Source organism: Nyctereutes procyonoides, unplaced genomic scaffold, assembly GCF_905146905.1.
Source record: "Nyctereutes procyonoides isolate TBG_1078 unplaced genomic scaffold, NYPRO_anot_genome, whole genome shotgun sequence".
NCBI lineage: Eukaryota > Metazoa > Chordata > Mammalia > Carnivora > Canidae > Nyctereutes > Nyctereutes procyonoides.
In genome coordinates, this window is record NW_026575024.1 from 30,223,882 (window position 1) to 30,251,728 (window position 27,847).

At 54.2% G+C, this 27,847-nt stretch overlaps 1 protein-coding gene across 3 annotated transcripts; it reads left to right on the forward strand.

Annotated features, from left to right (window-relative positions):
• The first annotated feature begins 7,852 nt into the window (after positions 1-7,852).
• On the forward strand, positions 7,853-27,454 carry HSPA12B (heat shock protein family A (Hsp70) member 12B). 3 transcript variants are annotated; one of them, XM_055301446.1, is made up of 14 exons: positions 7,853-7,976; positions 13,465-13,518; positions 15,155-15,252; positions 15,423-15,473; positions 16,266-16,390; positions 19,706-19,892; positions 20,207-20,311; positions 20,610-20,726; positions 22,559-22,733; positions 23,681-23,767; positions 24,193-24,297; positions 24,410-24,668; positions 25,167-25,270; positions 25,906-27,454. In XM_055301446.1, the coding sequence occupies exons 2-14, from the start codon at positions 13,476-13,478 to the stop codon at positions 26,541-26,543; spliced, it is 2,094 nt and encodes a 697-aa protein (XP_055157421.1). In that variant the 5' UTR covers positions 7,853-7,976; positions 13,465-13,475; the 3' UTR covers positions 26,544-27,454. The 3 variants fall into 3 exon arrangements, with proteins under 3 accessions (XP_055157421.1, XP_055157414.1, XP_055157431.1); XM_055301439.1 differs by having other exon boundaries at positions 7,853-7,975; positions 13,458-13,518; XM_055301456.1 differs by lacking the exon at positions 15,423-15,473 and having other exon boundaries at positions 7,853-7,975; positions 13,458-13,518.
• Positions 27,455-27,847: the final 393 nt, after the last annotated feature.

Below are 27,847 nucleotides of genomic sequence, written 5' to 3' on the forward strand. Positions count from 1 at the left end.
ATGCTTAAAGGATCTGAACAGATATATCATCAAAGACACACAAATGAAAAGATGCTTAACATCTTATGTCATTGGGAAATCGCAAATTAAAATGAGATTTCACTACATACCTATCAGAATGGCCAAAATCCAGAACACTGACAACACCAAATGCTGATAAGAATGTAGAGCAACAGGAACATCTATTCTTTGCTGGTGGGAATGAAAAATGGTATAGCTACTTTGGAAGACAGTTTGATGGGTTTCTTACAAGTTAAACATAGTCTTACCATATGATCCTGCAGTCACACTCCTAGATATTTACCCAATTGAGTTGAAAACATGTCTACACAAAACTCTGTCTACAAATGTTTATAGCAGCTTAACTTATAATTGCCAAAAACTGAAGCAACCAAGATGTCCTTCAATGAGTAAATGAATAAATAAACTGTGCTACATGCATACAAGGGAATACAAGTTAGTAACAAAAAGAAATGAGCTATCAAGCCATGAAAAGGCACAGAGGAAACTTAAACACATAGGACCAAGTGAAAGAAGGCAGCCTGAGAAGGCTACCTTCTGGCAGTGCCTGGGTGGCTCAGTTGGTGGAGCGTCTGACTCTCAGTTTCAGCTCAGGTGGTGATCTCAACCGTTGTGGGATCGAGTCCTGTGACCACTAAACACTCAGTGCAGAGTCAGCTTCAGATTCTTTCTACCTATCCCTCTGCCTCTCCTCTCTCTCTCTCTCTCAAATGGATAAATAAAATCTTTGAGGAGAAAAAAAAGACTACCTTCTGTGTGATTCCAACTATTTGATTCTGAAAAAGGCAAAAATTTTGCCTGGGGTTTTCAAGCGCTCAACAGATAAATAAGTGGAGGACAAGATTTTTATGGCAGTAAAACTATTCTGTATGATATTATCATTATGAATACAGGATATCATACATTTTTCAAAGCCTATAGATGTAAAGCACAAAGAATGAAACAATGTAAACTGTGGATTTTAGTTAACAATGTATCGATGTTGGTTCAGTAATTGTGACAAACACACAACACTAAACTGAGATGTTAATATAAGGGAAATTGTGCAAGGAAAGGATCCATGGGAACTCTGTAGTCTCTGCTCAACATTTTTGAAAACTTAAAACTATTTTTAAAAATAAAATCTTTTGGGGGGCGCCTGAGTGGCTCAGTGGTTAAGCTTGCAACTCTTCATTTTGGCTCAGGTTGTGAACTCAGGGTCGTGAGACTGAGCCACGCCTCGGGCTCCAGTTTGAGCATGGAGCCTGCTTAAGATTCTCTCTCCCTGGGGGATCCCTGGGTGGCGCAGTGGTTTGGCGCCTGCCTTTGGCCCAGGGCGCGATCCTGGAGACCCGAGATCGAGTCCCACGTCGGGCTCCCGGTGCATGGAGCCTGCTTCTCCCTCTGCCTGTGTCTCTGCCTCTCTCTCTCTCACTGTGTGCCTATCATAAATAAATAAAAATTTAAAAATATATATATATTTAAGATTCTCTCTCCCTGTCTCCCTCTGCCCCTCCCCCTCTCAAAATAAATAAATAAAATCTATGGGGGGATGCCTGGGTGGCTCAGTGGTTGAGTGTCTGCCTTTGGCTCAGGACATGATCCCAGGATCCCGGAATCAAGTCTCATGTCAGGCTCCCTGCACGAAGCCTGCTTCTCCCTCTGCCTATGTCTCTGCCTCTCTCTTTCTGTGTCTCTCATGAATACATAAATAAAATATTTTTAAAAATCTATGGGGTGAGGGATAGGCAAAAAGGAGTAAAGGGGAGTAGGGGATACAGGCTCCCAGGCATGGAATGAATAAATCATAGGGATGAAAGGTACAGCACAGGGAGTAGAGTCCGTGGTATGGTAATAGCTTTGTGTGGTGATCAGTGTCAGCTACGCTCCAGGTGGGCACAGCATAATGTACAGACTTGTCCAATCAGTATGTTGTATACCTGAAACTGAAGTAACATCATATGTCGATACACATATCGACATGTCAATGAAAACATAACTAAAATCGGGACGCCTGGGTGGCTCAGTGATTGAGCATCTGTCTTTCGCTCAGGGCATGGTCCCAGTTCGGGGATCAAGTCCCACATAGGGCTCCCTGTGAGAAGCCTGTGTCTCTGCCTCTCTCTTTGTCTCTCATGAGTAAATAACTAAAATGTTAAAAAAAAAAAAACACACATAACTTGGGGGATCCCCGGGTGGCTCAGCAGTTTAGCGCCTGCCTTCGGCCCAGGGCGTGATCCTGGAGTCCCGGGATCGAGTCCCACATTAGGCTCCCTGCATGGAGCCTGCTTCTCCCTCTGTCTGTGTCTCTGCCTCTTTCTCTCTCTCTCTCTGTCTCTCATGAATAAATAAATAAAATATTAAAAAAAATAACTAAAATCTATTGATTTTTTAAAAATATTTTATTTATTTATTCATGAGAGATCCAGAGAGAGAGAGAGAGGCAGAGACACAGGCAGAGGGAGAAGCAGGCTCCGTGCAAGGAGCCTGACGTGGGACTTGATCCCGGGTCCCCAGGATCACACCCTGGGCCGAAGGCAGCACTAAACCTCTGAGCCACCCAGGCTGCCCCTGATTGTTTTTTTTTTTTTAAAGGCAATCCTTAACAAGGAAGAATCTAGTAGATGTACAGAGAATAGCACAGAGAGTCAAGTAGCAACAGAGAGGAAAGTGGCCAGGTGATGGCTCCCTGGCTACTGACATATTTCCAGTTCTTTGTTTCAGGCCCTCATGAGGCCCAGATGTACCTTCTTCTGCTCCTGGATTCTATAACCTACAAACCAAGGAGCATAAGCTTCTCCTTCACTCACGCTGCTCTAATGGGTTTTGATACTTATGAAACTCTTCTAAAGTTATTACCCAAATTGACCCAGTCTCCAGGTGATGTTATGACAGAAGAGGTCCAGGCTAGCCACCAAAAAGTAATTTCAACAAATTTCAAGTTATGTATATTTTCTTAAACATCACAAAAGGGATACTTAGATTAAGCAACACATGATAAAACCCCTTTCTTTCTTCTTCCACCCCCTTTACCACATACCACACGTGCTCCTACAATTCTCTCTTGAAAAACTCAAGACAATTTCCCCAACCCTGTCCATACACTTCTTGTCTTTCCCCTAGCCTCCCTCCATCCTGAGTCTGTATCATAAAAACCAAAAAGTGTTCCAGAGAGACAGAACTTTCCTCCTCCAACAATGTTGGGAGGGGATGGTTGAAACTGAGCAACAAAGCAAGAATCACCTTTTTAAAGATTTTATTTATTTATTCATGAGAGACACAGAGAAAGAGGCAGAGACACAGGCAGAGGGAGAAGCATGATCCCTGTGGGGAGCCCAATGTGGGACTCGATCCCAGGACCCCGGGATCATGCCCTGAGCCAAAGGCAGACGCTCAACCACTGAGTCACCCAGGCCGCTCCAGAATTATCTTTTGAGGGCAAAATGGTGGGGTACGCTGCCTCCTGGGAAGCCCTCTACCCTTCTCTTTCACACTGCACTCCCTGCCTGGGTGATCTCATCCACTCTCGTGGCTTCAATTACCATCTCCATGAGGGTGACTGCCAAATTTCTACCCACAACCCAAAACTCTGTCCTGAGCTCCAGATCCATATACCAACTGCCTAGTCAACATTTCTCTTTGGGGTCGAATCAGATAGGATTACATTTGGCTATGAGCAGAAGAGCCTGAAAATTCAGTGTCCTAAACAAAGGGGTTTCTTTCTTCTGCATTAAGAGTCTGGATGTACACAGCCCTTGGCTGGCATGGGAATACTGTTCAAGTGGAAGTCTCTCCGCAGGTCACTATTCTACCGCCCAGGCATGTTCCTCAACTTTATGTTCCAAAATGGTGGTTGGAGCTCCAGTCATCCCATCAACATTCCAGGCACAGGATGGAAAGTAGCAAAATGAGGAACAAGGAACAAGAGGCACTCATCAGTGTTTTAAGGCTGGAAGACCCTATGTAACACTTCTGTTTGTGTCTCATTAGCCAGAACTTAGTTCCATGGCCATGCCAAGCAGAAGGAAGGCTGGGAAATCTTTTCTTTATGCTGGGTGGCCATGTGCATGGTTAAAAAAAAAGAGATTTTATTGTTAAAAACAAGAAAATAGGTACGGGAGATGGGGGCAGCTCCACAGCCTCCCTCAACTTAACATGGCTAAAATGGAAGTATTATCTTGCCTCAACACATCCTGTTCCCTTATAGTCTTGGTCCTTTCCTGTACCCTCACAGAACCCTAGCAGAGGGGCAATTCTGTGGGATAGCAGCTGGCCAGGGGAGATGTCACTCAAACTAAGGAAAGGGCTGAGCAGAGAGAATTGTGCAATAAATCTCAACCTTTGGTCTGGAATAGAAACCAAAGATCCTAAACAAGATGCTCAAGTGGAACAACAACAAACGAGATTGGAGATTCCCGAGCAAAGGACCAGCATGCCTACTGGAGTAGGACACAAAGGTCTACTTGAAGACGCCAAGGACAAACATGCTGAGCTTGTCATCCAGCTGGCTACTGGGCCTGTCAATCCCATTCTGCCCTCCTTGCCTTTATATGCACTGTTTCCTCCTCCTGGAATGTCCTTCCCACTTCTCGACACGGATGACTCTCTCTATTGTCCTTCAGGGCTCAGATCAGGGGTCACCTCCTCCAAGAAGTTGTCCTGATGTTCCCGCTGGGAACCCTAATGACATCACACTGGAAAAGGGCCTGCAAGTGGGACAGTGTTGGTGCAGAGTTTCAGGAAAGAGGCTGATCCTGGTCCTTTGGGTGTCATTTGGGGCAGGATGCTGGAGACGCTCAGTGGGAAGGTGGGACCCCAGGGCTTTCTTTTATGAAAAAAGAGGCACCAACTTCTCTTACAACAGTGGAGGCAGGGCGCTACCAAAGCTGACCGTGGACTGGGCCTCCCACACTCCCATCTCTGATGAAGAAAATGGTGTGGCTGTGGGCCACAGAAAGGAAGTCCAGCTGGGTGGGGGCAGGCGGAGTAATTCCTGGAAGGAAACTCGCACCTAAGGAATCCGGTAGAGAAACACTCTAGAGGCCTCTGTCCCAGAAGCTCTCCACCTCCTGTCCCCAGGAAGGGGCAGGCAGGGCTGGGCAACCATTGGGGAGCCACCTCTGGATGCCTAGCCTCCATCCTCCCCTGCTAGCCTCCTGCCACATGTGGCACAATCAAGGACATAGGCCCTGAGGCCACTGTTGGGTCTGAATGGAACAGTGCTCTGTTCTCCCTAAACCTCAGCTTTCTCCTCTGTAGAATGAGGATGGAGGGCCCTCCCCACCAAGGGTTTGGTGGCAGGGTAGGTGGCAGGGTAAGCTACCCAGCTAGGCATCAGTACACTGTGGGGTTCAGCCAATAAGCTCTACTGGTGAATAAAACCATCTGCCCACCCTTCTCAAGGCCAGCTATGGGGGTACATGCCCTCCCCGGTGGTGAGTGTGTGTGCATGTGTGGGGCCCCAAGCTGGGGCAGAGCAAGCAGCTGGACCTGGGCAGGAGGGAAGGGAGATTGAGACCCTCCGCCCTAAAACTGCCTGCTGGTCTACCATGTCAGGCCAGGTGGTGGGCACTGGGAAAGGAGAGCCCTGCTTCTGCCTTCCCAACCCATAGTTCTCCTGAGAGACCCCTAGTGATAACCAGGGCTCGAGGCTCTCTGAATGGACACAGCACCCACAACAGGGTCCAAGGGGCCAGTTTCTTCCCGAGGCCCCAAAGAAAAGCAGAACATTGCTGAGTAGGTCAGGGCTGGGGGCCTGGCCCAAGTGGAACAAAGATTGTGTTTGAAAGGCAGGAGATAAGGTTGGAGCTTAGGTCTGGGAAGGGAAGCTTGAGAGGTCAACCAAGGGCAGGATACTTCTTGGATCACTTGGATCTTCTCCTGTAGGTAATGAAAAGCCACAGAGAATATCAGTGGGGAGGTGATGGGGCCAGATTTGTACTTTGGAAAGTTACCTTCAGTTGCCCAATAGAGATAGTTGGAAAGGCAGGGCATCCTCAGAAGAAGGAGTGAGCCAAGGCCAGAGGTGGGAAGCCTGGCCTGGAGAGACACTGCTCCTGGGAGGATACTCTCAGATGTGGATCCTTACACCAGCTTCCCCACCCAGGGAGAAGCAGAAAGCAAAGCAGAAAGCCGGTAAAGTCAGTGGGGGTCGGGAGGTTCCCAGAATGGCACTGGGAGGGGAGAGGAGGGCATCCAGGCACACAGAGGATGGTAAAGGCAGGGGCTCTACAGGATCCTTGTGCACGCCTTCATGAGGCCAAACCTGCTGGCAACTGAATCGAACATTCCTGAATTTGAGGATTCGCTGGGATTATATGCTGTCCTCTCTGTGTCAGACTGGAAGCTGCCCAAGGGTGGGGTCTGTAATTCCCAAATCATACTGAGAGGGCCTGAAATCGTGGGATGGGGGGTGAAGGCTGCCAAGTAGGATGCTGCTGAGGTCTGGAGACCCCCTCCCATGAGTCTTCACTCCTGCTCAGAGCCTGCTGCCCTGGCCCTCAGAGATGAGCCAATATGTAGAGCTCAGGGTGGGGATGGAAAGAAGCCAAAGTTGAAGGGCAAAAGAAAACAAGAGACTGGGCTATATTGGAGGGGCCAGATCCTTGGCCCGTTCGTTCCCCATACCCTCACCTGCAGCCACTCCCACCCTCCTCAGCTTTGCTCAGCTTCTGGCATGACATGAAGACCTAACAGCCCCCCATCACACACCTGTCACACACATAAATACAAACACATGCACAAAGACACAAGATACAGTGACACAATTATGTAACATACATAGACACAAAGCACAACCACACATGTTCCAAGAGACACACTAACACATGAACACGGATACGCACATAGAGCCACTGGCACACAGAGATGCACTCATTCACACAGACACGCACTCACGGGAGCAGTCAGGGGAGGCTGCCGATTGGATACCCTGCTGGCTTACTGGCCTAGGTACTGCCATCCCAAACTGAGTGGCACAGCACATCCCCTACCCCGGACCTGGCTACAGGGGTGCTCCACGTCAGTGACCTGACGGTAAGGGCAATATGCCTAGGAGGGGCAATGCTTAAGCTTAGGAACTTTTAGATGCGCAGTAGGGGAGGAGGTACAGTTTCTAGGGAGGGAAAAAAATGGCCCCTACAAAGGTCTGGGGTAGTGGGACAACTGTGATGCCCAAAGAACTGTGGGGCCCTCGTCTGGGAGGGGGAGGCCAGCCCCCCTACTGCTGGGAGACGTGGCTGAGAAGCAGCCCTTGGCCCCTGTCCCACCCGCGCCCAGCCGGGGTCCTCGTGGGGGCCCACTGTGCAGACCAAGCTTCATCAAGGAGAGAGCCAGGCCCAGCCTGGGCCCCAACGGGCTGACCTCACCTTCAGTCTGACCCTGGAGACTAGGCTAGGGCTGGGTGGCACGCGGAAGGTGGGATGGATTGGGGACTGTAAGTAAGAGGAGTCGGGACCGGGGAACCAGAGGGGTCTGGGCCGGGCCCTCCCTCACCAGCGGCTAAGCTGAGCCCCGAGGTGGGCCCTTTGGGGCGGGGAGACAGAGCCCTCCGCCGCCGCCGCCGCCGCCGCCGCCGCCGCCGCCGCCGCCGCCGGCCGCAGGAGGCCAACCAGGGGTCTGGAATTCCTCTTCCCTCCCTCCGCCTCCCCTCCTCACCCGCCCCCCACACCCACCCGGGAGCTGCGGGCGGGCGGAGGGGGGGCGCGGGGAGGGGCGGCGGCGCGGGCCGGGCTGGGCCCCTCGGAGAGGCCCGCGCAGGCAGGCCCCGCCCCGGCCTCGCACATCTGGGCCGGGAGCGCGCGGCCATCCGGCCCGGGGGCGGGGGCGGGGGCGGCGGGGTGCGCGGCGCGCGGCGAGCAGGAGGCACCGGCCCGGCGCACGTCGAGGGCTGCGGCCGCCGCGGCGGGGCTCGGCCACGGGCTGCGGGCCGGGGATCCAGGCGGCGGGACGGAGGTCGAGCTGTCGGGAGCGCGGAGGTGAGTTCTGGGCGCCGGAGCTCCCCGAGAGGAGAAAGGCGGCGAGGTGCGCCGTCCGGTGGGTCCCGGGCTGTCCGCTGAGACCCCCCCCCCCAAAAAGGCTTCCTAACCCTGTGGGGCCGGGCTGGGGACAGATCCTGCCAGCCGTCCTCTCCACTGGGGCTGCGGGTGCGGAAAAGCAGTCGGAGCGGTGACCGTGGGCTCCCACCCGGGCTTCGGGACCCCACACCGGCTCTGCGGAGGGCGGGGGGCTGAGGAGACCCCAGGGCGGAGGTAGGGGTGGGGCTGCGGGGCTGGAGTGGGGCCGGGGTCTGCTCCAATAAGCCAGTTTGTGGAGGACACAGGGCCTCGACCAGACACGGAGACCTGGGGCTTGAGACCCGGCTGTGTGTGTGTTTGGGGGTCACCTGGTGGGGGAAAGGGTCCCTAGGGCCTATGGTCTGGGAAGCTCGAGAGTGGCGGAGTGGCCAGGATGCTACAGTTCCAGACGTGGGCAGGCCTCCTGACCAGGGACCTCTGGTTTCTTTCTGTGAGGCCAGTTCAGGGGCCCAGGTAGGGTGGGGTCTCCACTCCCTGCAGAGGCAGTGGAGCCGATCTGTTAAAGCAAGCGTGTGGGGCGGGGGGGTAGAGAGACTGCGAAGGAGGGAGCTCTAAAATATGGCCTCCCTGTGAGAGCAGAAGGGGCTCTGGAGCCCCAGAAGGTAAGGGAGGTGATGGGGGGACTGGTGGGCAGAGGATGGGAGGGGCTTCAGATCCTGGGCTCAGTGGGACAGAGGTTGTTTGTGAACTGGCTGCTGCAATGATGAGGACCCAACAGGGGTGGGGCAGGATGTATGGAAAGAAAAGTTGAGGACAGGGAGGGGCCATGGGAGGCCATTTATGCCTCCCCCTGCCCCACCACAGGAGAGGCAGCCCCCTTGCCCCCTTACCCCACAACTCCTAGTGGTCTTGAGGGTTCCTCTCCAGAAACAGACTGGAACAGCCCTTTGGGTGCCATTTCTTATCTGTCCCTTGGCCCTGGTTGGTCCAATCTGTGGCTTGGGAGAAATGCCTGTGGCCTCTCTGCCTGCTGACAGAGGCCTATTCCGTTAAAGAGCCAGCAGGACATTGAGCAGAGAACAGTGGATGGGAGAGGCAGGGTCCAGTGAAAGGAAGCGGGCAGGGGAGGGAGGGGAACTGTAAAGATCTGAGTGGGCTCTTTGTCTACATGGGCAGAGGACAGGTATGTGTGGAGTCCTGAAATCCAGCAACACTACACACCCTCAGTGTTCTTTGGGGGTGTAAGTACTCAGCCTTAACGTCCCCTTTCCCAGGAAGAGATTCTGGGAAAATATTCTCCATCAGCCCAGAAGTCCTAGGCTTTTGTGAGTCTGGGACGCACTCTGGAATGGGAGTCTCCTGTTCTGAGTCCATGGACTCACCCACACCCCATCCTGGTCCCCAGTGACGGGTAGGTCATACCAATTGGGTAGAAGTCAGGGCCAGAGGTCAGCGTGAAGCTGAAGATTGGAGATCAATATGAAGCCAAGGACTAGGGGTCAGTCCATGGGAGGGTTAAGGGTCTGGCTGTGGGTAGGGTTGGGGTCAGGCTGGGGCCAGAGTTTAGCCTGTGCCTGTAGCCAGGAAATGAAGTTCCTTTCTGCATAAATCAGACTACCACACCCAGTTATGCTCAAACCCATAAGCATCACCAGTCTGAATTAGTGGGCCCCTGGGGTGGGGGTCTACTTTGCCCCATGTCCAGCTATGGATACTGCCCAGTCATAGCTTTGGGGAACCAGTGTTGTCCCGAGCTTCATGATTAACATTATTTTTAAGTGTTTCTGGGTATGTATGCATGATGGGGGATGTCCCAAAGACATATGAGGCTGCCACTCCCTTCTACTTCCATCTCTCAAGGAATCATCAGGATCCTCCTTCTTTAACACAGATTGATTTAAGTTCTCCCTCCCTCCCTCCAGAACTCAGAATGATTAGAATAAAAGTCTTAATAAGACCAAAAACTTCTGGGACACCTGGGTGGCTCAGTGGTTGAGCCACTTTGGCTCGGGGCGTGATCATGCCCCTTTGGCTCAGGGCATGATCCCGGACTCCCGGGATCAAGTCCCACATCAGGCTCCTTGCAGGGAGCCTGCTTCTCCTGCCTCTGCCTATGTCTCTTCCTCTCTCTCTCTCTCTCTCTGTGTGTGTGTGTCTCATGAATAAATAAATAAAATCTTAAAAAAAAAAAGACCAAAAACTTCTAACGAGGAAATTCAAAATCTACACCATGAAGGAAAAGAAAACTGCTCACACCTGTTCAAGTCCTCCCTTAATCAACCACTTTCCTTACCTGGACTTGTTGGTCTTCACAAGTCCCCTCTGTGACCCATTTTACAGGAAAGACAATGAAGCACAGAAATGACACAATCACTCTGGCCAGGTGCCATCATAGGCCTTTGCTGGCCCTGAGACCTCAGGGGAGGGGCACTCTGTGTCCACATACTCAGAGATGGGAGATAACTGGAGCAGCTTCAGACAGCTGGGAGGACTGTAGGCACAGTTTGGACATGGAATCCAGCTTAGAGTGATAACTCCTGAGTCGTTTTCTCCTGGAGGTTCCAGATTGATTTGCCTCCAAATACAATAGCATTGGTCCAGAAAATTCATTCATTCCTTCAACCTCCTACCACAGAGCCTGAAACAAAGAAATGCTCAGTGTTTGCTGAAGAATTGAAACAAACTACCAACAGGGCTGTCAGCCTCTCCCTTGTGTCCTCATTCCAGTGGTGTGCTGGTAAATGTTTTACCATCAACTCTCAGAGGGAGAAAAACCTGATGTAGAGGGTTTGCCAGTTTCTGTGGTGTAAATGCTTCCATCGTGGCTGATTTCAAGTCACCCATGTGCTGTCAATGAATACAGAGTTGGGAGGAGATGCAGAATCAGCTCTTGGGGCTGGGGAGGACCACCTCCAGCACACCACTCCCTCCCCCTAAACTGAGCCCCTGTTCTGGCTCTCAAGAGCCATACCCATGCCTACCATTGGCTTTCCCTTTTCTTAGCACCACCCTGCTGCTCAGAGTACCCACAAGCAGCCCCTATCTTTCTCATGATTCTCATTCCTGGGCATCAAATTGTGCGCCTCTGCTGACAGCAGGATTGCAAGTGTCTGGAAATTTTTTTTTAATATTTAATTTATTTATTTACGAGAGACATACAGAGAGAGGCAGAGACATAAGCAGAGGGGGAAACAGGCTTTCCACGGGGAGACCTATGTGGGACTCAATCCCAGGACCCCGGGATCATGACCTGAGCCAAATGCAGATACTCAACCGCTGAGCCACCCAAGTGCTCCAAGTGTCTGGAAATTTCTATGGTGCTGGACATGGGGAGTATTCTGGACATGTCAAAGTGTCCGTCCATCCTGGGGCTGGGCTGTGTAAACTGTGTGTGAGCAAGGGTGTGTGCGTTTGCGTGTGACAGTGCCCAGCTCTGTGTGTCTGCCTGTGTTCTGTTAGCAACACCTCCTGATGGGGCCACTGGCTAGAGGGAGTGGGCTCTGAGCAGCCTCCCCTGTGTATAGTGGGGAGCAGCCTCCCCTGTGTATAGTGGCCTATAGCTGAGGACAGTAGCATGGGTGATCTGAAGATTGGCCCAGAGGTATGTTGCATGGCATCTCTCAAACTCGAATGCACATAGAACCATGTAGGATCTTGTTAAAATGCAAGTTCTGACTCAGCAGGTCTTGGGCAGGGCTTAACAGCTCCCAGGGGTCCAAATGCTGCTGCCTCTAGCCTGGCCCCTAGAACTTCACAGGCACAAACTCAGGTTCCTCCCATCTTAGGAAAGAAAATGAAAACATATCCTCCCCTCCTCAAGCTCTGTGTTCCTGCAGCTACTGCCCTCACACCAGCCCCTGATCTCAGCCAACCTTCTTGCAGATGCTCACTGCATTCTCCTACCCTCTTCTCACTTCTTGACGAGGCTCGCTTGACTTCTACCCCATCTCCATCATTCACCAAAATGCTGGCCTGGGCCAATGAAAACAAGTGTTTCAAGGCTCATCTAATAACTTCTAAGGCATCTAGCTTCAAGTGCTTGTCTTAGATCTGAGATCTTCCCTGGAACCATAGCAGGCGTCCAGTCTCCTCAGGCAGCCTGCCTTCCTCCAGACAGCCTTTCTGTGCTGATTCTCCCTTCTCTTCCCCCGCCACTCCCTGCCAGGCCTCCCTTGACCATGACTCCCAAAGGCGCATCTCTACCTCTGCTTTCTCTCTGACCTCTGCATCTCATGTCATCTGGCTCCTTGTCTGTTCTCTTGGCAGTTTCAAAACTGTACCCAGAACTCTACCCCTTGCCCGTGCCAGCCTGACCTTCTCCAGTGTTCTCCACCTCACCGGCCACCTCCTAGCTCAAACTGGACAATGTCACCTTTGACATCTTCTTCTTCCTAATTCCCCATATCCAATCTGGCCATCTTCTGTCATCGGCCCTGTTGGTTCTAACCTCTAACTCGAGAACTCTGCTTCTGTCTCAAGACATACAGCCACCACTATCATCCATCACCTGGAGCCCTGAGAGGGCTTCTGCTGCCATGCTGCCTGCTGCAATCTGCAATCTCCATACAGCCAGAGGGACTTTGGAAATGCCAATTTAGTCATGCCTCCACCTCTGCTCTGCTACTTCAAACCTTTCAAGGTTTGCTGTTGGCCTTCATATAAAACCAAATCTAAAGTAGGGTCCCCGAAGGGTGCCTGGATGGCTCAGTCATCTGCCTTCAGCTTGGGTCATGATCTCAGGGTTTTGGGATCAAGTTCATGAGGCTCCGTGCTCAGTGGGGAGTCTGCTTCTCCCTCTCCCTTTGCCCCTCCCCCCTGCTTATGCCCTCTCTCTCTGTCTCTCTTTTTCTCTCTCTCTCAAATAAAATATTCAAAAATTTAAAAAATAAAATAAAATAGGGTCTTGGGGGCCTGCCTACAGGATCAGACCAGCCCAGCCTTTCTGCCTGGTTTGTATCCAGCTGTGACCTTGACAGCATCCTTTGTAATCTCAAATTCACTTGGGTGATTATCTGACTCTAATCAGTTTCCCCACCAGGCTGTGGGCCTCCAGGGCAGGAACAGTGTCTCTCTGGGTCGCTGATGCCTGCTAGCACCTGGCACAGAGTGAGCGCTTGAAAACATTTAGGAGCATCTTGATTCCAATAAAGCCACTGTTAAAAAGATATTTTTGAGACAAGCAGGGACTGTGGAACTAAACATTAGATGAGCCTGAGGGATTGCTGTTAATATTGTTACACATGACACTGGTGTTGCAGTGTTGTCTTTAAAGCCTTTATCTATTGGAGAGATGTATTGAAGATTTTATAGGTGAAGCAACATGATGCCTGGGATTCATTTCAGAGGACTCCAGCCAGAAGTAAACAAATAAAATAAATAAGCATTCAAGGAGGAAACAAAAGAACAAATAAATGCCGTTCTGTTTGTCTGTTCCTGCTCACTGTCACAGGGCCTGCAAAGATGCTAGCTGTCCCGGACGTGGGCCTGCAGGGGCTCTACATCGGTAAGACTCTGCCTCACCAACCTTGGCCCTGACCCACACCCCACCCGCCCTGGCACTGAGACCCACCCCCAGTCTGCATGTGGGTGTCTCTCCCACTCTGAGCGAGCAGACACAGGACTGTGTGTGTGAGTGTATGTCTGTGAGTGTGTGCACCCAACACTCATAGGACCGTGTGTATGTGTGCACATGTCTTGAGCAAGTTCTGTGAACATGGGCCCTGGTAGTAGTGTATTTGTGTTTGTCTGTCTGTCTCTCTGCCTGCGGGCAAGTCTCTGTGCACAGGACCTTTGTGACAGTGCATATATATTGGCAGGTGGGTCTGCATGCACAGAATTTTGCATGTGTGCACCCACTTCTGCCTGTGGCCTGGCCTGGGAGCGGGCTCTGGGCTCTCTGCAGGGGTGGGAAGCCAGGAGGCAGGAGGGACACTCCTCAGGAAGTCCATTAACAAAGACCTGGCGGGCTGGGCCTTCCTTCCTGCCTCCCGTCCCGGCTCCCCTTGAGCTACAGCAACTTGGCGCCTCAAGCTGGAGCTGGTGGCAGGGCCTGGGCCTGTACTGACCGCCTAGTTAAAGGAGCCCTGGGAGAGTGGCCACCATCCCCTGCCCTTCCAGCACCTTGGGACAGACTCTGACCCTACCCAGGCACTTCCTAGCGTCCCCCCACCCATGCCTCACATATGTTCCCCGGGGTGCCCCAAGGCCAGGGAGAGCTAGGACCTCTCAGGGCAGGACAGCTGCTGAAGGAACACAGGCCCTGGCCCTGGCTCAGCCTAAAGCCAGCCAGACATGTTTGACATGCCAATGAGTCTGCACACCAGACCCCATGAGCCTCCTGGGCCAGCCTCCCTATCCCCACACCTAAATCTCGGGGCAGCCGCAGTACCCCCGGTGTGGTGGTGATGAACCACCTTGAGCTGCCTGACAAGCCAGACTTGGGGCTGCCTTCCGGAGCTGCTCTGCCTCCTGCCCCCAAATGCCAGCTCCAGGTTTCCGCGTGTTGTGAAGGGAGGCTCAGAAGCCAACGTCCTAGTGTTGTGGGCATCCCCAGCTCAGGGCTGGGCTGGGGGAGTTCCATTCCCCTTCTTAGTCCTCACCAGGCAGCTGGCTGGGACCATCCTTGGCCCTTAGTGGAGGGAGGGTGGGAGGGTGGCTCCTTCAGCTCCTGATTAGAACCATGTGGCCAAATGCTACTGGGGAGGGGAGCAGACCCACCTCCTGCTCAGTTCCCTCTGTGCTTCCCCATCTTCCCTGGTTTCTCTGCCCTCCACCCTCACCTCTGCCCCAGGAGCCCACTCACCCCATCTCTTCTGCCCTTCTGGCTCTGGACTCAGTCTCCTCCATCCCCCATAATGCTTCTCCATCTCTCCCCTCCCCTTGCTGTGTCTGAGGGATGCTGGGGGAGACAAGGAGTTACCGGGTGAGGCCTGGGCCACCCTTCAGGGGTAGATCACCTCAAATTGATTAACAGGCCCTCCATCTGCCCCTTCTTCTGTCTTTTCCCTCCCCCACTAGACCCACTTCCCCAGCAAGATGCCTCTTGTCTCAGCCCAGTGAGGACTGATGGAGAACCTCCTAGTGCCAGGCCATTGGCCCCTATCCTGATTGTGCCAGAGTGACTTGCCCTCTCTTTGCAGGCTCTAGCCCTGAGCGGTCCCCTGTGCCCAGCCCGCCGGGCTCCCCAAGGACCCAGGAAAGCTGTGGCATCGCCCCACTCACACCCTCGCAGTCTCCAGTAAGCCTGGGAGCAAGGATCTTGGTGGTGGGTGGCCTGGATGCTATGGAGACGGGTCGTGCTCCAGAGAGCAAAGCCTGGTGTCTAGCAGAGTCCTGGTGGGGCCTGGGCTGGGCTGGGAGTGGTGCCATGCCTCTTGCCCCAGCACACCCCAGTCATGTCTCTCCCAGAAGAGTCAGCCTCAGGTGACCTTGGACTATAGAGGTAACAAGTCTACTAAGGTGAGCCCCACAGAACTAACACCCAAACAGCCCCGCTCTGGGATGACATCCATGGACCAGACCCCACCTATGGCAGGGGGACATCTGAGCATGTAGTTACTTTAGGGCCTTAGAGCACTGGGCCTTTCAGAGTTTCTCACCATCCTGTCACCCATAGCCCTCCCCGAATACAAGTTCTGTCTGGGGAAGTGAAGACACATTGCTAAAAATTAGCTTGGAAACTATTAACTTGAAGTATACAGGATATAACCCGCCCCTGCAAACTCCCTGGGTCACCCCAACCAAGGTGGTGTCACCCTAGTGATCCAGCCTGAGGACCCCCCTTGTTCTCAGAGAGCCCAGGCCTGGCCTGGGAGAAGGAAGGAGCCACTGTGTGCATGTGCACAGGCCTTTCTTCTCTGACACAAAACCGACACAGTCTGGTTGTCTCACTGTGGCCACAAAGATCTGGGGGGTCAAATATACGCAGATTCTTGTGTTACTAAAGCTGTCCCAAGGAGCTGTGAGATGGGGGTGGGGCTCAGGAATGGCCAGGCAGAAGGTGGGCAGAGAACTGAAAGAGGAAAACCAATGCTTAAGCCAAAAGCTTCAGAGGGCGACCGGAGAGGCCTTTGGGATTCTGAGCAGTTGGTGGCTCCAGGGCTCAGCCTGGAGCGTGGGAGGCGAGGGGAGCCCGGACAGGTAACAGAAGCCAGGGCCAGTCTGGACCACAGCCAGAGGAGAGGAGGGGCTTGGGTATGCAGTCAGTCGGGCCCTCATGCTGCTGCTTAACTCTGGGTCTCGCCCTCACAGAAGTCCGAGGCCCGAACCCCCCAGCATGCTCCTTTCTCCGTGGTGGTGGCCATCGACTTTGGCACCACCTCCAGTGGCTATGCCTTCAGCTTTGCCAGTGATCCTGAAGCCATCCACATGATGAGGTGAGGGTAGCTGGGCGCGGGGGTCTTCACTCCCTGGGATGGGCCTGGTCTCAGAAGCACTGTCACTGAGGACACATGGAATCTCCCCAGAGCTCCCTCCATCCTTAGCACACACAGAGAGATGCACATATATGTGTTTTTTAAATAAAAGTGGGATATCATAAGATTTGCCTTACTTTTAAACTTGCAATATTCTTTTGTAGATGTTTCATGTCAACACATAAAGCCACAATTTCTTTTCTTTTCTTTTCTTTTTTTTTTAATTCACCTGCTTTATTTTTTCTTAAAAAAGGAAAAAGAAAAAGGAACCAAACAAACAATAAAAACAAGGTAGCTGCCTGGCTCCCCTGGGATCTAGACGTGCATCTTGTTTGACAGAGCTGTTCTTCATATCAGCTCCTGTTAAAGCCACGATTTCTTTTAAAAGCTGCATAGTATCCCACAAGTACATATGTGTCATGATTTTTCTACTGATAGTTTTAGGAGGTTTCTTCCCCTCTCATTTTTCAGTATTACAAAAAGTGCTGCAATGAATATCTTCCTTGAAAGCCTGTGCTGCGCTTTGTGTGTGGTCAACAGGCAGATTCCCAGATTGAGCACCTCAGTTAAGGTCGGGGATGTGAAGGATCAGAGGCTTGACTGAGTTGACAGGCCACACAGTTGTTATGAAAGAAATGTGCAAAAAACCCATTCTGATAAGTTTTGTTTGAACAATGCCTTTGTTTGACACTCCCTTCTAGGCCTCAAGACCCTGATCTTTTCTTTGAGTGTGTCTTTTTTTAAAAAAAGATTTTATTTATTTATTCATGAGAGAGACACAGAGAGAGAGAAAGGGAGGGAGAGACACAGGCAGAGGGAGAAGCAGAGGGAGAAGCAGGCTCTGTGCAGGGAGCCCGATGTGGGACTCGATCCCGGGACTCCAGCCAGGATCACGCCCTGAGCCGAAGGCAGGCGCTAAACCACTGAGCCACCCAGGGATCCCCTCTCTGAGTGCGTCTTAGTGAAGCTGCAGCCAGTAGGTGGAAGACCCTTCTAGAAGACCCCAAAGCTCCAACCCAGACTGGGATGGGGGAGCAACGAGGCTTCCCCAGGGCCTGGGAGGATGAGATGGCAGGGTGGATGAAGAGACAAATATTAGGGTCACTTCCCCAAAGATACAAGGGACTTGACCTGCATGAACTGTCCTTCCCCTTTCTCTGTTCTATCCACATCCATATCAAGCCACAAAGGCTCTGGGCACTTAAAGCCCTCTAGGAGCTGCAGGGCATCCAAGCCGGCACGCTTGTCAACACACACAGCTGAGACCATGCTGGACTCCATGCTGGGGCTGAGGACCAAGAAAGGACACTGTCTGATGAAGGAGACAGTCACGGGAAGTAACTGGAAAACTTCTTGGCTTCCTCCCAAACCCTCCCCCAACCCTACCAGCCACCAAGCCCTGTCATTTCCATCTCCCTAATATCTCTGGAATACCCAGACACTTCTCTCCATGGCCACTACTCCTAAGTTTAGCTCTCCCCTCTCTCACCTGGATGGTAGCAATATCCTCCTCTCTGGTTTTTCTTCTTCATTTTTCTCTCCCTCCAGTCTGTGGCCACATGGAGACCAGTGACCTTTCCTCCCCCATCTCCTCCTCCTTTTCTCTCTCTTTCTCTCCCTTTTTCTCTCTCTTTGACTGGGCTAAATGGTTTTATTAGAGAAAGACAGGATTACAAAGGACTTAAGAGTTGGCACTAGGGCCCTTCTTCTTGCCAAATGTGGACACAGCATTAAGAAAGCACCAGTTCCAGGGGATCCCTGGGTGGCGCAGCGGTTTGGCGCCTGCCTTTGGCCCAGGGCGCGATCCTGGAGACCCGGGATCGAATCCCATATCGGGCTCCCGGTGCATGGAGCCTGCTTCTCCCTCTGCCTGTGTCTCTGCCTCTCTCTCTCTTTCTGTGACTATCATAAAATAAAAATAAAAAAAAAAAAAAAAAAAAAAAAAAAAGAAAGCACCAGTTCTGGGATGCCTGGGTGGTTCGGTGGTTGAGCACCTGCCTTTGGCTCAGGGTGTGATCCCGGGGTTCCAGGATTGAGTCCCACATCGAACTCCCCGTATGGAGCCTGCTTCTCCCTCTGCCTGTGTCTCTGCCTCTCTCTGTGTGTCTTTCATGAATAAATGAATAAAATCTTTAAAAAAATAAAAAAGAAGAAGAAAGCACCAGTTCTGCATCCACTGTTTGGCCTGGCCTATCTTCTTTTTCTTCTATTTGGCCACTTTGGGTCTGCCCTCTTACTTTCCCAGCATGGCCCAGGGAACCATGGACTTTACCTTCAAGCATGTGGATGGTTACTTCCCAGGTGGTAGCTTCATCTTCTAGGAGCAGGACCTGATCTCCTTGGAGTGATGACTCTCCAACAAGTCTATGTGAGCCTTGATCTGAGCTATTGGCCCCTAGCCAGTCACCTCAAGGGTATGTAGCTCCTGGGCGTGAATGAAAAGCTCTGAACCAGAAACAGAATGGCGGTCACCACTGCTGCTACCACAAATCTAGGCAGAAGGGACAATAGCTAGTTCTCCTTGCTCTTTCATACCTCTACACTTTTGCACATGCTGTTCCTTCTGCCTATATTCCCAGTTCCTTCCCCTAAAGGCTGCAGGGACAAGCTTGGCTTAGAGGGGTCCAGGCATCAGAGAAAGGCAGAGGGAGGGGAAAAAAGAAGTTTCAAGCCAATGACTAGACAGGGAGTTCTGGGTGGAGATCCAGATGGCACCTGCAGAGGGGGAGGTTTGGAATCTGGTTCAGGTTTTGAAGCCCTGCTGGAGGTGCAGTCAACTTGGGGATAGCTGTAAAGGTGGGTCAGATAGGAATGATCACCAATGCCTTGAAGGACATTGGCGGTGGAAGACAGCCTAGAAGGGGGCATACCATCTGGCTGGGAGAAAGCTTTTGCTAGTGTCCTCTAAGGATACGTCAGGAGGCCAGACCCAGACAGGTGAATGATGGCCTGCTGCTGCTTAAGAGTACAGCAAAGTGAAGTTCAATGGTGCACCTCATGGGTGGAAGCAGGAGCTGAGAATGTTGATGGGTCCTGTGGCCCAGGGATAGGGAGGATCCCATGAGCAGCATTTATGGAGATTTAAGTGGATGCCAAGCACCATCTTCACAAGAACCCTAAGAGGTGGGTATTATTTCCATATTACATGTAGGCAGACTGAAGCTCAGGAAGGCTAGGTGGCCTGCCCAAGGTCACACAGCTGATCACAGAGCTGGTTCCCAACCCCAGGAAGGGAAGGTTTCACTGGACCGCAGTGACAGCCCTGTGCCTCCACAGGAAATGGGAGGGCGGGGACCCAGGAGTGGCCCACCAGAAGACCCCCACCTGCCTGCTTTTGACCCCGGAGGGCGCCTTTCACAGTTTTGGCTACACCGCCCGCGATTACTACCACGATCTGGACCCTGAGGAGGCACGAGACTGGCTCTACTTCGAGAAGTTCAAGATGAAGATCCACAGTGCCACTGTAAGGCACGCACCGGTTGGGGGACCAATCCAGCCAGGGAAGCGGGGCCAGGAGGGGAAAGGAAGGGGCTCCTCTAGGGGGAGCAGAGGTAAGGGGGGGAGGGGGGGAGAGGCTGAGAGGGCGGGGCTAGAGGTGGGGCCAGGATTGGATGAGGGGCGGGGCTAACGAGAGGGGCTGGGGCCAGAGCTACTGAATAATTAGCAAGGACACTTCAGAAGGGAAGCACCAGGAAGTGGGGGGATTTTTAGAGAGAGGTCGTCAGGAAACGGGGGCAGAGCTATGACCTTCTGCAGAATTGCCAATATCCCTGCCAGGATCTCACCTTGAAGACCCAGTTAGAGGCTGTAAATGGAAAGAAAATGCCAGCTCTGGAGGTGTTCGCCCATGCCCTGCGCTTCTTCAAGGAGCATGCCCTTCAGGTGCGCTGTGGCCCCACCCCTGCCCACCGAGGCAGGGACCCCCGGGGTCCATCCTCTCCTCTCAGCCTATCTGTCAGGGGTCAGAAATTATCTTGTCTGGCCCCTGCCTTCCCATCTGATGAAGCCTGCGGGAGACATACAGGTGTTGGGGAAGGGGGTGTTAGGAATTGCTCCTACTCAGCTGGGAAGTCCGTGCTGAGGCCTGAGTAGTTCCTCCAGCTCCCATACCCTGAAGGCTGAAGACACCCCCCACCCCAACCCAAGCCAGCTTATCCCTCACTGCCCCCTCCTGCTCCAGGAGCTGAGGGAGCAGTGTCCATCGCTGCCAGAGAAGGACACTGTGCGCTGGGTGCTGACAGTGCCTGCCATCTGGAAACAGCCTGCCAAGCAGTTCATGCGTGAGGCTGCCTACCTGGTGAGGACGGGCAAGCAAAGTAGGGGGCGTCACTGGGGAGGGCTCCAGGGAGGCCCCAGGCCCTCCTTTACCCACCACCCTTGGGACCAGTCATTGTGTAAAGACCTCTGGCCTTCTCCTGCTGGGCACACTGGATGGTTGTTGCCCCCAGGAGAGGGTGTGAGTCTGCAGGAACAGAGAGCAGGGGGACAAGAGGCACAGCCAAGCCAGCTTAGCCGGTGTCTTAAGTTAGGTTCCCTAGAAGCAGAGCCCAAGACAGGGACTCTTGTGCACGTGGTATATTGAAGAAGGGCTCTCAGGAGAAAGAGGAATGAGGGAAATGGACAGGATAAAGACCCGAGCAGGAATGTGGTCTCAACTGGAGTCTAGCCTCAGCCCGGCCCCATGGAGAGCGCTAGAGGGAGAACTGTACCCAGCAGTTGACCACAGTGAGGCAAGGCACCTGGCTTTCTGTATATCCGTCAGTCTGTCTTGGTTGCTGGGGGGTGTGCGGGAAACTTCTCCAAGTGAGATGGTTTCCTCTACCTCAGCCAGCACCAGTATTGTCAGGGACTCCACCACCATGCCTCAACCACTGTAATTTCTTGAGCAAGGGACACAGGACTATGAGACGATGAAGGAAAGCGATTTGGACCAAAGCTGGGCTTCCTACCATAAGAGATGCCCAAAGGTCTGGAGAATGGGAGGAAGGGTGCACAAGTCAAGTCCCCCCACCTCCAGTGAGATGGAGTGAGGAATTAAGGAAGCACAACCTCCCAGAGCAAGACTCATTGTTTGGTCCTTGGGGGACATCCTAGGACCTCCAAAAGGCCTGCCAGTGCACCCCCTGGAAGATATCAGAGCCCCCAACCCCCACCCACCATGGGCCAGGTATGCTCCAGGTGTCAGATCTGTGTGTGCCTGCGCTTATAGGAGCTCACCCTGAGGTAGTGGGCATCCCTACTGCAGAGACCAGGATGAAAGCAAGGCTGTGCCCAGCCAGGATAAGCACTGCCCCCCACCCTAGTGCCCCCTGCCGGTTTATCCACCCTGGTTCCTCCCACACTGTTCCATGGCTGCCAGTTCAGGAAGGGCTGACCCTGGACAGGAAGTCTAGATACCCACCCATCCCCAACCCCCACCCAGTCAGAATCCAGGGAATCCCACAAAACCATAGAGTACTTCCCACAGGGATCCCCTGTCCTGATACAGGAAGCAGAAGATCCCGAGTGTTTTTCTCCCCTCAACTGACCTGTCCTGGCACCTGGAATTTTACTGTTGTCTCTTGGTGCCTGTATCTGATTCTCTGGGGAAGCAAGTTCTTCTGGGAGTGAGGAGGCCTATGGGTATTCTCTGCCACCAGCCTGGTGAAGGACATGAAGGACGAGGGTTCAGGGAGCCCAAGGGGACCCCCCACACATACCATCTCCTCTAATTGGTGGTCTGGCCATTACACCCCCATACACACTGTGCTAGAGTCTTCAGTTGGTGCTCAGCTGGCCAGCCCTGCACATGTGAAGGGGACCTTGCTGCAGCCTGGGCCACCTTGGGCAGCTTGGAGGGACAGAGCCCAGGTGCTCTAGGTTTCTCACTCTGTCTAGGGTCTCTTCCTCCTGGGCAACCCCATGGCATTCCTGGCAGTGGCAGTGCCACTCCCCAGCCTGGTCACAGGGTGGCTGGGAGGCAGTTCCACATGTGTGAAGAATTGGGGGGGGTGAGAAGCCCACCATGGGTGGGGTGTGATGGAGAGGTGGTGGGAGCCCCACAGGCCCTGGTTGCTTGCCCAGAGGTGCCATCTTAGGTGTGACACTTGCCCATAGAGCTCCCTGGCCCTACCCACCACCTCTCCCCAGGCTGGCCTGGTATCCAGGGAGGATGCAGAGCAACTACTCATCGCCCTGGAGCCAGAGGCTGCCTCTGTCTACTGCCGCAAGCTGCGTCTACACCAGCTCTTGGACCTAAGCAGCCGGGCTCCAGGCAGTGGACGCCTGGGTGAACGTCGTTCCATTGATTCCAGCTTCCGGCAGGGTGAGCTGCCCCCAGGGGCACTACCCAATGGTATTACGTTTGCCCTTGGAGGGTTGGAGGGTCACTGAGGCCAGAGGCTGGGCCATGTCCAACATAAAGAGGAGATAACCCCTCCTCCCCCACCTCTAGCCCAATCTGAGAGGGCAGAAACATCTCTGGTGCAATTCAGTCTGAGGGAGGAGGCACAGCCCTGACCTGGGGAAGCCCAATCTGAGGACAGAGATTTCATGTTGCCCTGGAGGATCATTGTCTGAGGAGGGTATGACTCAGCCCCCATCCTGAATCTGAGGGTAGGGGGAAACAACCTGTCCTGAGGGGAGGTACTCAGGTACTGACAATGAGGAAGTCAGCTCCCATTCTGAGCCAAAGGTGGTCTCTAAGAGTTTTGTCTTAAATAGCCACTGAATCAGCCGCCTCTAGCATCCTGGCACATCAGCTGTCATTCCCCTTCCTCCACAATAGCCTTGAGCTCCTGCTACCAAGCTCCAGCTCCAGTGTCCCTGGACTGGGCCCTGAGACAGCTATGGTCAATCTTAGTCACTCTCCCAGATACCATCTCCTGTAAGTAGGAGAGGTCCCTAACGCTAGGCTCCCCTGGATCACCCAGGACCAACCTCTCCCCACCTCCCCCAGCTACACACAGGTCCTCCAAACTGTCCCAACCCTGATTTTGCCATGCCTCAAGCCTGCCAGCGTTAAGGGAATGTACTGTAGCCAGAAAAACTTCCCCTCAGCTGTTGGTTACCCCATCAGGTTTTTCTGGACCCTCTGAGGTTCAACAATGCCTTCTCCTAGTTAGAAGTAGTAGAGCAGGAGTTTCAGGAGAACTGGCTGGTCCAGATACTCATGGAGGGTACTGGTGGGAGGATGGGGGTCAAGGTTGGTAGCTGAGGCACCTCCCTCTAACCCCACTGTCCTGCTGTCCCTCCCCGCCCCCCCAACCCCAGCCCGCGAGCAGCTGCGCAAGTCCCGCCACAGCCGTACATTCCTGGTGGAGTCTGGTGTTGGAGAGCTGTGGGCAGAGATGCAAGCAGGTGGGGGGACAGAGGGATGTTTCTTGGGCCCTGAGGGGAACCGTAGGGGCAAGGCAACCTTCTTGAAGTGGGTTCCAGACCCTAGAAACCCTGCCCCTACTCCTCCATCAGCTGCACCTAACCTGGTAGTCTCCCCATGGTCACCTGCACCTCCATGTCACTCAGACTCGCCCCTAACTCCCACTTCTCCGTGGGATTCTCTGCGGATAGAGTCCTGGAAACATTTTCCCCAAAACCCTTGCACCCCTTCCCGGTGGCCTAAGTTTCAACTACCTGAAGCCCCTTACAGCCACTCCTACTCCCATCCTCCCCGCAGGCAAGGGTCTCTGGTGTGGGGCAGGGCTGGGGGCTGGTGAATCTGGAAGGGGAGCAGAGCTGAGGGTGCAAAGCAGACCAGGAGTGTGTGCTCACGCTCGCCGCCACAGGAGACCGCTACGTGGTGGCAGACTGCGGAGGAGGCACGGTGGACCTGACCGTGCACCAGCTGGAGCAGCCACATGGCACCCTCAAGGAACTCTACAAGGCATCCGGTGAGTAGCCAGCCAGGCAGCACGCTGGGTACTCAGCGCTCGCGGGCCCTGCCACCGCCCTCTGGCGGCGGAGTCTGCGCCGACGTCCCCTTTCTCCCCTGCCCGACCCCAGGCGGCCCCTATGGCGCGGTGGGCGTGGACCTGGCCTTTGAGCAGCTGCTGGGCCGCATCTTCGGCGAGGATTTCATCACCACCTTCAAAAGGCAACGGCCGGCAGCCTGGGTGGATCTGACCATCGCCTTCGAGGCCCGCAAACGCACGGCAGGCCCGCACCGTGCAGGGGCGCTCAACATCTCACTGCCTTTCTCCTTCATCGACTTCTACCGCAAGCAGCGAGGGCACAACGTGGAGACAGCCCTTCGCCGCAGCAGGTGGGCCCCGGGGGCCACGGACTCAAACCAGGGTTTGCTGCTGGGGAAAGCCCCTGCAAGGGAGGATGTGGGTCCCAGAGGACAGTGGGAATCCAGCCCATCTGCCCTGTGCACATCTCTTGCCAGCCGACGGCAGGCGGAGGGCATGAGCATCCCAGCTAGAGTCCGCTAGAACCCGGGTGCCAACTGGGGCACAAATCTTGAGCCTGGGGGAAGGGCCAGTAACTTTCTCCTTGCACCACACCCACCTCGACAGCCACACACAAACACACACCCCGTAGCAGGCAGTGTGCCTTTGTTCCTCTGCCCAGAAGCAAAGAGGGGCTCCTCTCCTGGGACTTCATGCCTGGAACGCAGGCGGGCTGCTAAAGCCCCTGAGGGAGTGGGGTTGAAAGAACACACAATTTGCAGTCAGTACCCAGCCACACTGGCCTTCCAGGAACCCTGGAAGAACCCTGGACCCTGACCCATGAGCCTGTGCCCCCCCTTCATCAACAGCGTGAACTTCGTGAAGTGGTCCTCACAGGGGATGCTCAGGATGTCTTGCGAGGCCATGAACGAGCTCTTTCAGCCCACCGTCAGTGGGATCATCCAGCACATAGGTGAGTGCCTGAGCTTGGGTCCTCCACTAACCCCCGCATTCACACTCAGGTGCAGAAATGATTCTTCCTTATTAGTGCCTGGACACATCCACACATCCATACACTGCAATGAGACTCAGAATCATCTGGAACACCTAGAAGACACAGTGTGGTGGGTATTAAGAACTAGGAAGGATGATATGCATAGCCTCTCCAAGTGACAGAACCTCTGGTGCCTTGGTTTCCTTACTTATAAAATGGGGCGATAGTATTGGGCTCCCAAAACTGTTATCCCAGGGATTTCAATGAGCTGAAACATCTAGAGATGCGCACACAGTTCGGCAGTAGACACTTAGTACGTGTAAATGCGTATCCTTATCTAGCCCTCCACATTGTGGTGGGAAAGGAAAGGGGGTAGCATGCTGGGGAAGCAGAGCCCGCGAAGACTGCCAGAAGCACTAAATGAAAACTCTCGGTTTTTCTTCATCAGAACCTGGCTACTGTTTTAGAGTGAAATAGCTAGTTTCTAGTTGCCAGCTGCGTACAGGACGGCGGAGGGGAGGGGCCTGTGGCCGCAGCGAGGCGGCCTCAGCGGCTGGTGCTCTCTCACCTCCTGTTCCAAGCTCTCACCTCCGCCCCCCCCCCCCCCCCCGCAGAGGCGCTGCTGGCGCGGCCCGAGGTGCAGGGCGTGAAGCTGCTGTTCCTGGTGGGCGGCTTTGCCGAGTCGGCCGTGCTGCAGCACGCGGTGCAGACGGCGCTGGGCGCCCGCGGCCTGCGCGTGGTGGTCCCGCACGACGTGGGTCTCACCATCCTCAAGGGCGCCGTGCTGTTCGGGCAGGCGCCGGGCGTGGTGCGCGTGCGCCGCTCGCCGCTCACCTACGGCGTGGGCGTGCTCAACCGCTTCGTGGCCGGGCGCCACCCGCCCGAGAAACTGCTGGTCCGCGACGGCCGCCGCTGGTGCACCGACGTCTTCGAGCGCTTCGTGGCCGCCGAGCAGTCGGTGGCCCTGGGCGAGGAGGTGAGACGCAGCTACTGCCCAGCGCGGCCGGGCCAGCGGCGCGTGCTCATCAACCTGTACTGCTGCGCCGCCGAGGACGCGCGTTTCATCACCGACCCGGGCGTGCGCAAGTGCGGCGCGCTCAGCCTTGAGCTGGAGCCCTCCGAAGGCGCGGTCCCCGGCCGCCGCGAGATCCGCGCCGCCATGCAGTTCGGCGACACCGAGATTAAGGTCACCGCCGTCGACGTCAGCACCAATCGCTCCGTGCGCGCCGCCATCGACTTTCTTTCCCACTGAGGGCGCGCGCGGGGCGCGGTGCCAAGCCCCACCCTGTGCTGGGCCCCGCCCTCTTGCGGTCCCGGGTCTGGGGCGCCGGCTCGGCTCGGGTGGACAAAGCTGCTGGTTCTGAAGTCAGCGCCTCTTCCCCCTCCCTTTTGCCCGGGAAGATGAGGTCGCAGGATGGGTGGGGACAGACTCTAGCTTTGGAATTGGGCCCGGGTCCGCTGACTGGAAGGCTGAAATGCTCTGCCAAGGGCTGAGGTCAAGGACTGGGAAAAGGTTTGTAGGACGGTGTGCTCACGGGGGGCACGTGACCTCTAAGGCAGCATGCACCAGAAGACCAAACCACAGTTTGAACTGGGTGGGAGGTGGAGGTAGCTGGGAGAGGCCGGCCAGGGCGGCTGCAGGAGGACGGGGGATGTGCAGAGCTTGGGCCTGAAGGCCCCAGCACATGGACTGATGGGCGTAGCCAGCACAGGGCGCTGGACAGAGAAACCCTACGGTGTAGATAAATGGCTGGAGGCTGGCACAAGCGGCACAGGGGTATGGGACCTTCCCGGGTGTGGTACGGGCCATCCAAGTATGACTGCTAATCTTTAAAGTGCCTCAATTAACAGGCTAATGAGAAGGATACGGGATGAAGGCACTTATGAGAAGATGTGGGGGAAGCCGGCTGGGGGGGCCTTCAATCAGGGCAAATGACTCATCTGAGAAGGCCCCAAGGGCAGCCTATGAATGACCCGCTTGCACCCTCTCCCAGCCACCGACAGTAGGAGGTTGGAGGACTGTAGGGAGACTGGAGAACTAAGGGCTGATCCTGGCTCTGCCATCAACTCAGTGTGCCATTGGGACATTACCTCCCCACCCATGACGTGCAGCTGCCCACCTGCCTGAAAACCCTAAGGTGACAATAAAGCATTTATGCTTCAGGTGGGGTATAGCCTGCTGATACCTCACAAGAGAGGACCCCAACAGAGGAGTAGTGGAGGGGGCTGGTTCAAAAAAGGGAGTGTTTTCGGCTCTGCGCAGAGCTGGACACTGACCAGAAGGGGGCGCTGCTCTCTGTCAAACATCCCAAACAGAACTCGCCACTACCAAAGACCTCTCTCAGGCCCAGGCAGAAGGCTCCTCCCCATTTACTCTAGTCAGCTTTTCCCAGGCCTAAAATACCACACGTGCACACTTCTTTGGGGGCTAGGTGCTAGAATACCACGGAGTGCCCTTGCCTCCTAAAAAAATGATTATAGCCAAAACTGTTCCTTAGCCTGTCTGCAGAGGATTGTGGGTGTTCTTTTTTTTTTTAATTCTTATTTATTTATGAT

Bases quoted from the DNA above. Each gene is read 5' to 3' on its own strand.
- HSPA12B (XM_055301446.1), top strand. From the start codon at position 13,476: ATGCTAGCTGTCCCGGACGTGGGCCTGCAGGGGCTCTACATCG. The intron at 13,519-15,154 runs GTAAGACTCTGC...CTCTCTTTGCAG, and splicing joins CCTGCAGGGGCTCTACATCG to GCTCTAGCCCTGAGCGGTCC. The intron at 16,391-19,705 runs GTGAGGGTAGCT...GTGCCTCCACAG, and splicing joins GAAGCCATCCACATGATGAG to GAAATGGGAGGGCGGGGACC.